This window comes from Phaethon aethereus (assembly GCF_964289735.1).
Source record: "Phaethon aethereus genome assembly, chromosome: W".
NCBI classification, from domain to species: Eukaryota; Metazoa; Chordata; class Aves; order Phaethontiformes; family Phaethontidae; genus Phaethon; species Phaethon aethereus.
In genome coordinates this window covers 1509096-1522362 of record NC_138581.1, presented here as the reverse complement: position 1 = coordinate 1522362, position 13267 = coordinate 1509096, and the positions used below count along the sequence as shown (strand labels likewise).

Here is a 13267-nt window from a genome sequence, read left to right as displayed (position 1 = left end):
AATATCAAAAGATGATGACTTTTTTTCCTGATCTAAGGATGTTCTCTGCAAATATTACTGACTTTTGCGGGTGTCCGGTTGTTTCTTTCAGCTGGAGTAACCACAGAAGCCATTCAAACTGGTAGTGCAAGCCCAGATTCATTGGGAACAGAGGGAAAAGTTCAGGAAGAAGAGCATGATCTGGTTGATGATGACATCACGGCAGGTGAGCATTAATATAATAAGTTATTTTTTGATACACTAGGTACTGTGCAAAGGAGATGGAATACTGTCTGCCAAATAGCATATTTTTCATGAGAAAACGAAATACTAAAGTTGCTTATGAACAAGAGTGTGCTATTAGAAACAAAGTTATTCAAAAGTAGAAAAGAGCTGTAGACAAAAACTAAATATGTGCTTAACTGTAACTTCCATAATATTATTGTGTTACTTCTGAATCATTATCTGAATTTTAATATATGTGTTTTGAGCTTTTAAGTGTGCCTGCAACAGACATGTTTAGCTTGTAGTTCTCAAAGATTAAAAGCTTTATAAGATTCTTCATAGTTATCCTTTAAATTATTTACCTTGGTGGAAGATCTGATGTAAGGGTGCTACAATCAGTCTGCTTGATTGAATTGAGGGGTTTTTTGCAACAAGTAAGCACTGCGATTTTGTTGCACATAGAGTTCAAGTGTATTTAATTTCTAAAATACTCATTCCTTTTTTACTGTTGCTCTAGTTTATTGTAGACTGGCAGGTAAAGTCAAGAGTTCTGGTCCATCAAGGCATATTCTGAAATGAGAGACCATACAAAAAATATGCATTTAATTATAAGCAGTTATCTTTTGAGTCTTTTTTCATGTTTACTCATGCAGTGTCCTAAGGAAAATACCTATATGCTAGTATCAATATCCTTGGAATTTGAATTATTACGGTATGTGTTTTAGCATAGCATCCTACAGATCGTAGAGTGTGAAAACTATCTTTTTTTTTTGACTGAGCTTTGTATAGATTTTTGTGGAAGTCTAAAAGAAAACTAGTTATTTCTATTGACCTAAAGATGGTTAGTATGACCAATCTAGTTTTGGGTCAAGTCTCTAGTTGAAGGTGCCTGAGACAGGATTATTGCTGGTGGAAAAACAGCCTGTCTGGAGTAGGGACTGGTAAGACCTGTTGGGGGTAAAAGGCTAACTGGAGATAGCCAAGAGGGAGGTAGGGTGCTGAGAATGCCTTTAGCAGCTAGGGGACAATGCAGGACTTGTCAAGAAACAGCAATGAAGAGAGGATGGACCCTTGGAAAAAATAAACAAATAAATGGGCTCGGCATACGTCGAAACATAGATTTCAGCATGTCAGATCAGTGCTTCCTTCCGGAACATACACCATCTCCTTGGCTCCACATCTGTTGGAGACCTTCTGTTTCTTTTTCTGGAAGCTTTAGCAATAGTAGTATTATAAACAAGCATGTGTTACATCTGGGACAGCTTTCTGCCCCTTCAACGTCATATGTTCTTTTCATGGGAAAGAGGTTGAAGATGGAGTAAGTTCCAAATTATGTATGTTTTTTTGCTATGTGCTAGACTGTCGAGTTTTGAGGTTTTCCAAAAACTTAACCACTTAAATTGGTACTGTCTGATGGTAGTAACAATTTTATTTACAGAGAAAGTGTTTCTGTTTATTAAAATTGGTCGAGATTTTAAAAAGTATCCTGAGTAAAGATGAAATTTTAGTCTACAGTTGAATACAATTAGTTTTGTGTTGGTAGAATACAAAAAAAGTTTTGAGACAATTTAAATTTAACTTTACCTTAAAATGATGCAGCTTCTTTCTGTAGTCCTACCAAGGCTAATATTTAATGATTGACTGCACAAAGTAATGCTGGTGTGCAGTGGCCAACAGGATTTTTTTTCAGTTCAAATTGAGATTCACTAAATGCTTTCATTTATCCAAATAATTTCTTAAAAGGATCACTTTCACATCAGTCCTTTTAGAGATTAAAGCATTTTAGCTTAGCTGGCTGAAAAGCACTGAAGCCTGTTTCTGGAAAATACTTCAGTAATACACTACAGTGCCTCCTAAGCATTTAAAAACACACACGCAGGAGTTATTTAGAAGATTGGGTCTGTCTTCAAATGCACTGAAAATACATGCAAGAATAGTCTTCTGATGTAGTAGTAGTATTTATTGCTATCTTTAATGCCTGAAAGGCTTTTCTGGATAACTAAAACTAGAGCAAACGCTTTCCTCAAATAGTTCATGTATGGACAACAGCATTTTTTCCTAGTTGGGCGTAAAATCTACTAGCTTTAGTGGTCAACATTTTGTAATTCATCATGATGGTAAATTGGCTTTTTCAAAAGAATTATTTTTTACTTTTGTAACTTGTGATCTATTTGTATTTTCAATGCAAATTTGGGATCCAAGATAGCATCTAAGTTTTATTTTAGAAATCCAAATAGGTTTTTCCAATAAATAAAGGAAGAGCAAGATACTTTAAGAAGAAAAACCAAAACACCAACAGCATAGCACTGTTAGATACTTGGAGATACAAATGCTTGTTTTTATGTTTTAACATAAGTGCAGCAGCATCTATAGGGGTAGTAAAGCAAGGACGTGGCTGAGCACGCAACAGGGATAAATGGTCAAATGTCACCGAGGCTGTGCAAAGGGCAGCACTGTAGTGCTTTGCGGGAGAAGGATGGACTTCACAACTCTGAGAGTTATATTCCGAAGCCGTTTATTGTCTTGTCTGACTCCAATATATATCATAATTTTTGTTTAGTCACCGCGCACACACTCATGATTGGTTACAGCTTGTTACACACGTTATTGCAATTGGCTATATACAAAATATCACGCGCTGTCCACGCGCCTCTCACACAGTCAGGATTCGCTGCTTGCAGGTGTTCCTGTATTCCTTGCTGCTTCTTAGTTGTTTACCACAGCTCCTTCTCCTCAAGGCCGAGCAGTACAGAGTGATCCCAACAGGGCATCGCTACCTCTGACCCATTTATTCACTTAAAACGAAAATGATAGGGCAGCACAAACAGACTGCCTTTAAAAACCCGCCAAGGTTACTGTGTGGAGCTGTTTGGGAAATGAAGAACTTCAAGGAAGTAACTTCCAGGTTTGCAGGAATGTTTGCCTCCGAGGTGTGCGACGTTACCTTAGTAACGGAAATAACTAACATATGACACACACAATGACATGTATATTCTGAGTATTGTATGGATTGCTCTTATACCTAATCAACAGAAACTTCTAGCAAGTTTAGAATTAATTTAGTTCGAATTAATTCCCAGAGTAACTGTAGATGTTTGCAGACTTAGGCAAATGTCCTGTCGGTGGGTTTTGGTGTTGCTTGTTGTAATAGGAATGCCAGGACTCAGTTAAGACCTTGTGGTGATGGTGCCACATACAATGAAAGATGGCTCTTGCCATGAAAGGTTTATTCTTGTCTCTTTTCCGCTGACTTAGATAATACCACCAGCCTCTTCAGCACTGCATAATGTGGAATTTTTCCATGGCAATCGCATTTTGTAACGATAACCTTATTCACGTTATTATTGACAATGACACTTGCAAAGTACAAACCCGTTCCTCCTTCTAATTAACCATTAATTTTTTAAAATTTTTTTTCCCACTTCCTTGAACTCTGAATGGCATGTAGAGCCATCTCAGCTGCAAAGACTATAGAAGTATTGACTACCTTGGTTTTGTAGATACCAGGTTTTCAAAGGCATACCTCTGTTTGTTAAATCTGCACCTGGACCATTCTGTGAGCACCAGCAGTCAGCTCAGCCAACTTCTTTTCCACTTCTTTGGTGGAAAAGAAAGTACATGCTGGAACTCATCTGGGCCGTTGTCTGAAGCAGTGGGACCACGTACGTGTGTGCGAGGTAGAAGCAGAAGCAAGCCCTAAGAGCTTTGCTAGATGGTTTGCCTAGTTCTGGGAGATTTGGAGGAGTTTTACGTAAGACACACGGCTCTTGCGGAGGGAGAGTTAGATGTCCTTGGAATGCCGTTCCGACCTTAGCAAACAGATTTTGTGCCCCCTAATTGCTTTGGTTACCGACTCTGTCTGCTATTAAACAGTAAACAGTTTATGGGTTTTTTACACTTTGTTTTTAATAGCTGTATGAAAATAAAGTGTCAGTGGGTGGGAAATTCAAGAAACAGACTGCTGTGACTGCTCTTGTGCCTGCTCCTAGGAGGTAACACTGCCCTGAGGAACAGAACCGTAGTACTGACAACTCGCTTAAGCTGGCTTGTTTGTAAAATGGTAGTGCTCCAACAGGTGGCCTGACAGGTAACAAATTAATTAAATATGCTGTTCTTGGACCAGTTATTCTGTTTTGGTATTTCCATAAATACAAACAGTGACAGATACAATTCTCATTCAATTCTACTTGAGCCAACATAAACATTTATTGCTTTAGGAAGCACTGTGGTATAGCATAGTCAAGTGCTGCATCAGGATAATGGGGAATTGAATTGAAATGCAATTTATTCCTAAGGATCTGTCATTCCAAAAAGCTGGGAGGTAGGGCATGTGGACTGCTTTAGCTACAGAAATAAGGCTTACTATTTGGTCCAGTCCATTTTCTGCTGCATGCTGCCGTGAGATGTTAGTGCACAGAAAGGGAAGAAATAATGGTCAGCCTTCTTGTCCCTCGGTGATCCCTTGCACGGAGGGAGAAAGATCTGTTTGAAAATGTCTTGTGGCAGGGTAAGGCAGTAAACAGGTGCTTTAAAAATACTCTTTGTTTAGCCATGTAATCAAAAGGAGTCTCAGTCAAGCAGACTCTCATCTGACTTGTGCATTGTACAGACACTTTTTTCTGATAAGAGGCTGTCCCAGCAGTTGTAGTAGTGCACATACAAAGGTTTATACAGAAAATAAAATCTGGGAATGCTCCTGATAAATGTTCGTCAACTTGAAAATTTAATCTTTTAAATCTTCTGTCAATATTCACAAATCTATTTTTGTGCATAATGAGTACTATTTTTTAAGCAATAACTATCCTTTAACCAGCAAAGTCAGAAGCAGGAAATATTGCTAGATTAGCCTATAGTCTAAACTTGAATATTGTCACTGATTAAAGAGCTATTCTTGTCTGTGTTAAAGATTCAACAGTGTAAGGACAGGGGTTCTGTTTCTTGTGATTCACGTTGCGTCTTGCCGCACCATCGCTGCTGCTGAAGTGCAGCAGTATATGGAATGCATTTGCAGATGTTTTTAACTTCCAGCATTTTCTCATATCTTGCATACTTCTTATTTTACCCGAACTGTCTAGGCTTTCTGATTTTGGTACCATCTAACTATTGAAATAGTTTTAAATTAGTTCCTAGGTGATATATTTTTCACTGTGTGTTGTTACAGTTTCTTACTCAAAGGCTTACACTGTAACAGAAGAAAATATTTCAACAAACTGTGAGCTGAATGTTGTGGACGGTCATCTGTTAAGTCATATACTATGCTTTTTTTTTCTTAAATTTTTTATAGTATGTTGAGCTTCTGGACTACTTTGGTGGTTTCTCTTCATTCTCTTTCATACTGCTGGAGCTGGCTGCTTTGAAGCGGGAGCGACAGGTGCCCTTGCCCATTGCATCCCTCCCGTTACCAGCCAGGCTTGCACTGAAAATTTGGGGTGGAGTGGAGGTACACAACAAATGACACCATCTGTCGTCCCCAGCAAACAAGCCAGTGGCCCAGTGTTCAGCACAATGAGGGTGCCAAAAGAGTCAGTCTCTGGACAAAGTTCCTGCTGGGTTTCTTTTTAAGTAGGTTAGGCTGAACCTGAGCACCTTCCACAAACCCTGTCACATACATTTTTGTATCTCCAAAGCCCACCATAGAGAGATCAAAGAGGCTTTTAATTTGTATTTAATCACTCATTGGGAAACCATCTACCGTATCATGCGCTGACTATTGTGTAAAACGCCAGAAAAGTGAGGTTTTATCATCTAAAGCAAACTTCATCCCTTTCAGATGCTAATTACAAAAATAGAGAAAATACGCACTGACCCGTCTTTGTCACTTGGGACTTCTGTTACAATTAAAAATGGAATGTGAGTTCAGACACAGGTTATTTAATGTGTAAAAGTTAATTTTTGATCAAGTTTTCTTGCATACTGACATGAATTCTGAAGCACCGCGAGTAGTGTGTCTAATAGGTAATTGTACATCAAGTTAATTGAGAATCTAGGTTCCTAAAATTTGTAATTAGCTGTCTACAAGGAAGCATGAAATTATGGGTAAAATTCTGTTTTGGTTGTTTTTTTTAAGGAAATGTAATTCACGTAAAAACAGGGTTTTTCAACAAAGCTGCTTGTATTTGAAAAGATACGGGCATGTGCCAGTCAGGCAGATGTCACCCCGTAAATGCCATTAAGAGCTCTGCTCCCTGTGAGGGGGTTACGGACTTGACATCTGTCTGGATGGCATCTGTCAGCGGTGGGAGAGTGCCGCGTGTACTCATTAAGGAAGCACGAATTCAAGAAAGCTGGTTTGTCTTGGGGTCTGCTGGGGCGGTTTCTGGTGAAGGGAGCAGAGCAGTTGCGGGCTGTGGGCCATGCCGAGCGCTGCAGCGGCAAGGTCCGTCCTCAGCCGGGCCTGGCAGCTGCGGCAGGAGCTGGCCAAGGGCTGCCGAAGAGCCAGATACAAACCGGGCTGCCAGCTTGTGTTTGCTTGTAACATTTACATTGGTTAAAAAAACCTGACACTTCTAAAATGACCCTAGATTTAAAAAAAAATAAAAGGCTGAAAAAGTGAGTAAACGTGAACGAAAATTTCAAAATTATTTACTTAACAAAAGGCAGTATACATAGGTTTTAAGCTCTAACTTGTGTTGCAGCGTTGTTAAATATAGTTGTGCTCTGTAGGAAGCAGCATCAGTTTTTCTCCAGCTTGTGAGCCCACGGAGCTGTAAAAAGTAAAACTCGGATGCCTGGATGGATGTGCCAGCTTCACGGCGTTCAGCAGCTGCTTGTCTGCCGGCTGGAAGGTGTCCTCTCCCCGAGCTGTGTCGCAAAGGACATGCAAAATTTGGAATGCAGTGTCCTGGTTTCAGGATAGAGTTAATTTTCTTCCCAGGAGCCAGTGTGAGGCTATGTTTTGGATTGGGAATGAGAAAATGTTGATAACGTGCTTATGTTTTTAGTTGTTGCTAAGCAGTCAAGGACAGTCCAGCCTCTCGTGCTGGCCGGCCAGCAAGGAGGCTGGGGGTGCATGGGAAGCTGGAGGGGACACAGCCAGGACAGCTGACCCAGGCTGGCCAGAGGGATATTCCATACCATACAACGTCATGCTCGGTATATGAAGCTGGGGGGAAGAAGAAGGAAGGGGTGGAGGTTCAGGGTTATGGCGTTTGTCTTCCCAAGTCACTGTCACACGTGATGGAGCCCTGCTTCCCTGGGGATGGCTGAAACCCTGCCTGCCCATGGGAAGTGGTGAGTGAATTCCTGCTCCGCTTGCGTGCATGGCTTTTGCTTGACCTATTAAACTGTCTTTATATAAAACCACAAGTTTCCTCACTTTTCCAATTCTCTCCCTCGTCCCATGGTGGGGGAGTGAGCAAGCAGCTGCTTGGAGCTTAGTTGCCGGCTGGGTCTAAACCATGACATGTAGTTACCCATGTGCTGCAGGTTTTCTGCAGTTGAGGACTAACAGTGAGAGCTGCTGGCCGGGAGGTGCAGGACACAGCCCAGCCTCTCTCCCTACCTCCCACGAGGGCAGCGAAACTGCTGAGGGTAAAAACCCAGCAGAGTTGCTATGTCTAGAAGGTGGATGTTTCGGTGTGTTAAGCTTAGCATTCTCTCTATGTCTTTACACCGTGATGTCCTAGACTAGAGGCCGTGACTTATCACAGGAGAAGGTAACACTTCAAATTTTAAAATATTTACTTCATCTATCACGTATTTCAATGAAATCAGTATATCACATGAAAGCAGTATTTGCAGACAGTGCAGTTTTGAATGAAGGCTATTAAATACTTATTTCTTTAGTGTAGCATAAGAAGCAGTGTTTAACATGTATTCATCTACAAATACTTTTGTATTTGAAAACATAACTTCTTTCACTTAGTTTTGTATACTTCCTGATATCCATACTTATTTGATGATATACAGCTTAATACTAAACTTTGCGTCATGTATCTAAGTAGTATCAGTCCTTCCACCATCTTACTTTGTGCGTGTAAGTGGGAAATCAGCATCAATGAGTGCTTTATACGTCAGTACTTTGTGAAAATTGATCTGGGACTCTTGTCTGAAATTCTTTTGTTATTTTGGTGGCAGATGTCGTCTTCCAACACTATGCAGTCTCCCTCTGTGCCACAGTTACTCTGAAAAATCATATTAACTTGGGAAAAGTTAGTTCTCTTTGTCTTAGAAAAACACTTATGCCTTAATTGTATTCTTTTGGCTGCTCATCTTCTTTCAGTGATGATAGGCAGAAATGCTTCAGCATGGTGTTTTCCTTAACTCAATCAAAGACTTTTAAAGATTGTTACAGTCAAAAGAAAATTATTTAGAATAATCTCTTCAGGTGTAGAAGTGGAGTTTTAGAGAGGCACAGGTTATAAATGCAATGTATTAAAATGTGTTTTTTCTAGTATTCTTGAGGGTCCTCATTTTTTGTTTTCTTTTTATTCTGTTGTGGTTCATCTTTGGTTAGCATTGCAAACAAAAGCTTCGTAAGTCTCATATGCTCTCTGTTTTCTTTTTTTGGTTCTAATAATAGCGTAATGATGTTAAAGTGTGTGGCAGGAATATGCTGAAATCTATGTGGCATTTTCTTTGATTGCGGAGGCCCATGAGTGTTTAAACATTTTCTGCTTCCTGTCATTGCTGGATGATGCATTTGGGACACAGCAAGGCCACCAGCTTTGGTACCATTCTTGTCCAACGTCTTTACAGAAGTTGTTTTGCCTAAAAAAAGGCTATATTGTCATCTTTGTCTTACATTTGAAGAATGCCTTCAGAAGCACAGTTTTTGCATTCTAACATTCGACAAGAGGAGTTCTGCTCCCCTCATGGTACCTGAGGAGGCAGCGGGCAGGGAAGTCCCTTGCAGTGTGTGCCGCAGCGCTAGCAAGGAGTGCAGCAGCTCGGGCGTGAGACACCGCTAACACAGGTAACGCCACTCCCGTGCTGGCTTTGGGACGTGCGACAGTATCGGTACAGCTCCTTCTTATGTCCAAGCACTTCAGAACTGTGTGTGGTGACAAACAGTTGCAAATACCTGTGCAATTTCCCTTAATCCACCTCAGTAAGCTTGATTGCATGTGCTAAATGTAACAGTGCTGGCAAGGTGTAAGTGTTTTGGGGTAAGTCAGCTTTAGTCATGGACCAAACACTTTAGGAGGCTGTTCTGCTCTTAACGTGCATGGTATCCATGGCTTTTAGCAGTATTTACTTGCATAAATTAACCATTTGTCTGTGGAAGACAGTTCTTACAAAGTTAACTACTGGGGTCTAGGAGTTTCCATGTGGAGATTACTTTCCCAGAAGCTTGTGCTGGTGGTTGTTACCTGAATCTCATAATTGATGACCAATATATTGGTAAATATAAGGTACAACTTCCTTAAGATTTCCATTAGTGTTGGAAGCAACTTATGAAATTTGGGAAGGTTTTTTGTTTAAGTGTAGTAGACATCTGTAGTGTGAGATCACTCTCTTGTGTTTTATGCAACAAGTGAGCTGTTTTCTATTTGTAATCTTATTAACTTCATTGCAGAATATGAATTTACTGCATCAACAGTACAAATAACAATTCTGAAATGGCTGTGTTTATTACTTAGATAGGTAAGTGCTGTTGCCCTGAGATTATACTAATTCCTGAGGCAGTGAAGTAGTGATGTAAAGCAAAGACCTAAAACCTCTGTACTTTTTTAATTTATGTTTTTGGACTTGCCGGTGAAAAATGACATAGATGTTAAATAAGGTTTAAAATGTCAAGCCGCAATTTCATTCATAATTACATATAGCTTATGAAAAGAACCAAACATGGGCAGAGTTACTCGTGTGGGTACAGAACATCTCTTATGACTGAGAGTTACACTGCTGGTGCCTTAGGGACTGTTTTGACTCATGGAGGAAGAGATAAGGTCTGCATGGATGTGGTGGTCTCATCACGCCTGGATGCATAACCCTTTCATGTATCGTCTGAACACTTCCTCTAACCTCAAGAATACATAGACAACATTTCTTGGGGTAATCCTTTCAGAGGTCCCCACTTCATCAGTTTAAAACACATTTGCTCTGTGTACTGCTCTTGTGACTTCAATGCCTTCTCAGCTCCTCTGACCTATTTTCCTTCTCAAAAATATCAGGTGTTGTCTCAGCACTACGTCAGTCTATGTTGAACTTAAAAAAGAAGAAAATATTTCTCTGCGTTGAAATCCCAGAACTTGCTCTGCACATCCAGTAGCACAATAACCTGCTGAACAGAAACTGTTGACCAGTCAATGGTTTGTGATAGCAGAACTGTGGTCTGTACCAGTCTGCATGGTATGCCAGGATGAGATCATAAATACTCACTGTAAAAACCCCATCTTTCACCGTCCTGCCCAAGGAAGGTTTTGTCTGGTCACCCGCACGTAGCGGTAGCTGTTTAATCCCATTTGCCTGAAAACTTTTGTCTTTCTTGCATGAATGAAAGTGCTGCGGGGAAGCTCTGGTTCTCTCTTCAGAAAATCCTCCTGGCCCATCTCTTTTCATGCTGTGTAATGAGCCTCATGGCTCAAAGCAAGCAGGAGGCAACCGTAACGCTGTGAGCCTGGCAGATTGGCCCATGCCTGTAGAGCTGTCCTGAGCTTTGTCAGCCGCTCTGTCTGCACCGCAGCCTGCGGCCAGCCTCTCGTCCTCCCTTCTCCAGACCCCCAGAGCCTGCAGAGCGGCCTCTTCTTCCCGCGCTCCGGTCGGACTTCCTTCGTACGCGCTTTGTAGCGTTCCAGGTGTTGCTGTCTACTGGTAAGGAAGCCGTGCTGCGAAGGCAGCGCTGCTCGCGGGGGCACTCCATTCCTGCAACCGCGCCAGTCCCTCCCGTGCTACAGAAATACTGGGATGCGACAGCCTGGTTAAATGCAGACGTGAAATGAGAGACGTAGTCGTAACCACATGATTTCCTTACGAGAGGCCTCTTCCAGTGCTGGAAGAGTAAACTCTTCACACATTTAGTTTTGGTTACTTTTTCCATCATTGGCAGATCTCTTTCGCTACTTCTCAATAATTTTTAAAGTGTTTTTAGCTATGCATAACTTTTCACTTTCTATATGCAAACCACTCCTCTTCACGCAAGTTTGCAGGACCTGATGATAGAAAGAACATAAAACAGGAGGGTTTTGGCTGAGGTCAGTATTAAGTGCATAATGGAGCTGTTACCAGAATACATAGTCGAAATCTTACATGATGTAGCAAGTGAAGAATTGCAGCTGGCTGCACTAGACCTGTTTGAAAGAATCTTGTAGTTAGACACAAAAAGAGAAATTGTGCCCATTCACTTGTAAGAATTTTAAGGTTTACTATTTGATACGTGTATATGCATTGTGTTAAGAAATCAGCCAGACCCTTTTCCATGGTTAACCATGTATTTTAAGTGTATGATTAGCCACAGCAAAGTTAAAGGATGTTATTCTTAAAATTACTTCTATTCTACATTTTTAAATGGTATTTCCTTGGCCTGTGGTGCAGTTTTTCTAGGTGGATTGATGAAAACAGTTTTTAAGTTTTAAGACCCGTTCCTGTTGGTACTGTCAGATCTTGATATATTCTAAGCAAAGGGATTTTTCATGAAGGCCAAGGTCTGGTATGAAACTTTTAGCAGTTTTTTTGTAACATGTTTTAATAGCAACTGGTTTTATAGCATTTTACCTTTCTTCTGGATAGGTTTTCAAACTCATGGTTTCAAAACAGCAGTTATCTACATAGTGTATAAAAAAAAAACTGATGGAAATTTAAAAAAAAAAAGCAATATCTTACTGCACTGGAAATTGCTTGTTTTCACATTTCAGCTGTCGTTTGGACAGCTGTAACTACTAAAAAAAAGATATAATGCAAACCCATTGAATTGCATTAAAAGACAATAATTTCAGTAGTACTTGTTATATGCAAAAACTTTAATTTTACCTACTTACGCAAGAGGGAAAAGATTAAATTTCATACATTGCATTCTTTTACCAGTCTTTGCTCTTTGATAAATAAATAGATCATCTAAGATTCAATAGGCCAATTGCAGCATATAATAGCTATTCAGAGGCAATTAAACTGCCTTTTTTCATGCCGGCATGTGAGCCTGCCCTTTCACAACCTTCAACTTGATTTGTGGCGATTCAAAATTAACTTAAAAGTCTTGTTTGCTGACAGCTTAAAGCTTAATTGACTGAAAGCCAAATAGAGTGTGTTCTGTATTCAGCGCTGGAGCCCTCGATAAAGCCGTGTGTAAATCGCGCGTGCTGAAAGGCAGCGCCGGGTCCCTCCCGGCCCGTGACGTCGCCGCGTGGGAACCGCTCCAGGGGCCGCCCGTCGCACCGGCCGGCCCTGGGGCTCCTCGGCCCTGGGGCTCCCCGGCCTTCGGCTTCCGCAGGGCCGGTGCGGCCCTGGCCCTGCCGTGGGGCTTCCTCCCTCCCTGCTGCCGCCTCCTGCTGCCGTGCGAACCGCGCCTGCCTTTCAGAGGGGTGCCTGCTTTTCCACTTGCTGGCTGTATTGGGTGATCGTGAATCAGAAAATGAGATTTCAGTCTTGTTGGCTTCACCGTTTCATTAAAACGATCCCACTGAAAGGTAAAGTCTGCTATAGTTTAAACAAAATTTTTGTGACTGTTAAAAGAATATTGGTCTAAAGACTCTCTATATTGCTAAACAAGCAACAAATAAATATTGAAATACGTGTTTCACAGTGTTAGTGGAATTCCTTTCCATCGGAAGGTGCCGGGGGAGATCTGAAGTGTGTGTGTACTTAGGCTGCTGGAACAGGACATACCCAGAGTGCAAAGACTGTACGTGAAGGCTCTGGGACAGTGCTGAAAAGTACCTCCCTACGTGGTCGCTTGTGGGTTAGGCTGGGGGGGAGATTCCTTACGAATTGTAACCCTCAGCTCAGTCTAAATCCTCTTTGTTATGCTGCTAAAAGCTTTCCTTTTCCCCTGAATGTTTCTGTATGGAAAAACTTGTGGGGCGCTGCTCAGCGCTGCGCGTCGCGTCGTTCCTCCGCCACGGTTCCCCGAGCGGAGCGCGCGTTCGGCGCCCTTGGGGCTGAAAGCTCCCCCGCCCCTCCCCGTGATGGC

The 13267-nt window shown here is 41.4% G+C and overlaps 1 protein-coding gene across 2 annotated transcripts in view; it reads left to right on the top strand.

Moving 5' to 3' along the window:
- LOC309415201 (WD repeat-containing protein 7) overlaps positions 1-13267 on the top strand; it is a gene marked incomplete at both ends in the record, with an annotated part of 132723 nt that overhangs the window by 39324 nt on the left and 80132 nt on the right. For both annotated transcript variants that reach the window (XM_082012652.1, XM_082012651.1), the window contains one exon: positions 92-205. In XM_082012652.1, coding sequence (XP_081868778.1) covers positions 92-205 — 114 coding nt within the window. The remainder of the gene's footprint in view (positions 1-91; positions 206-13267) is intronic.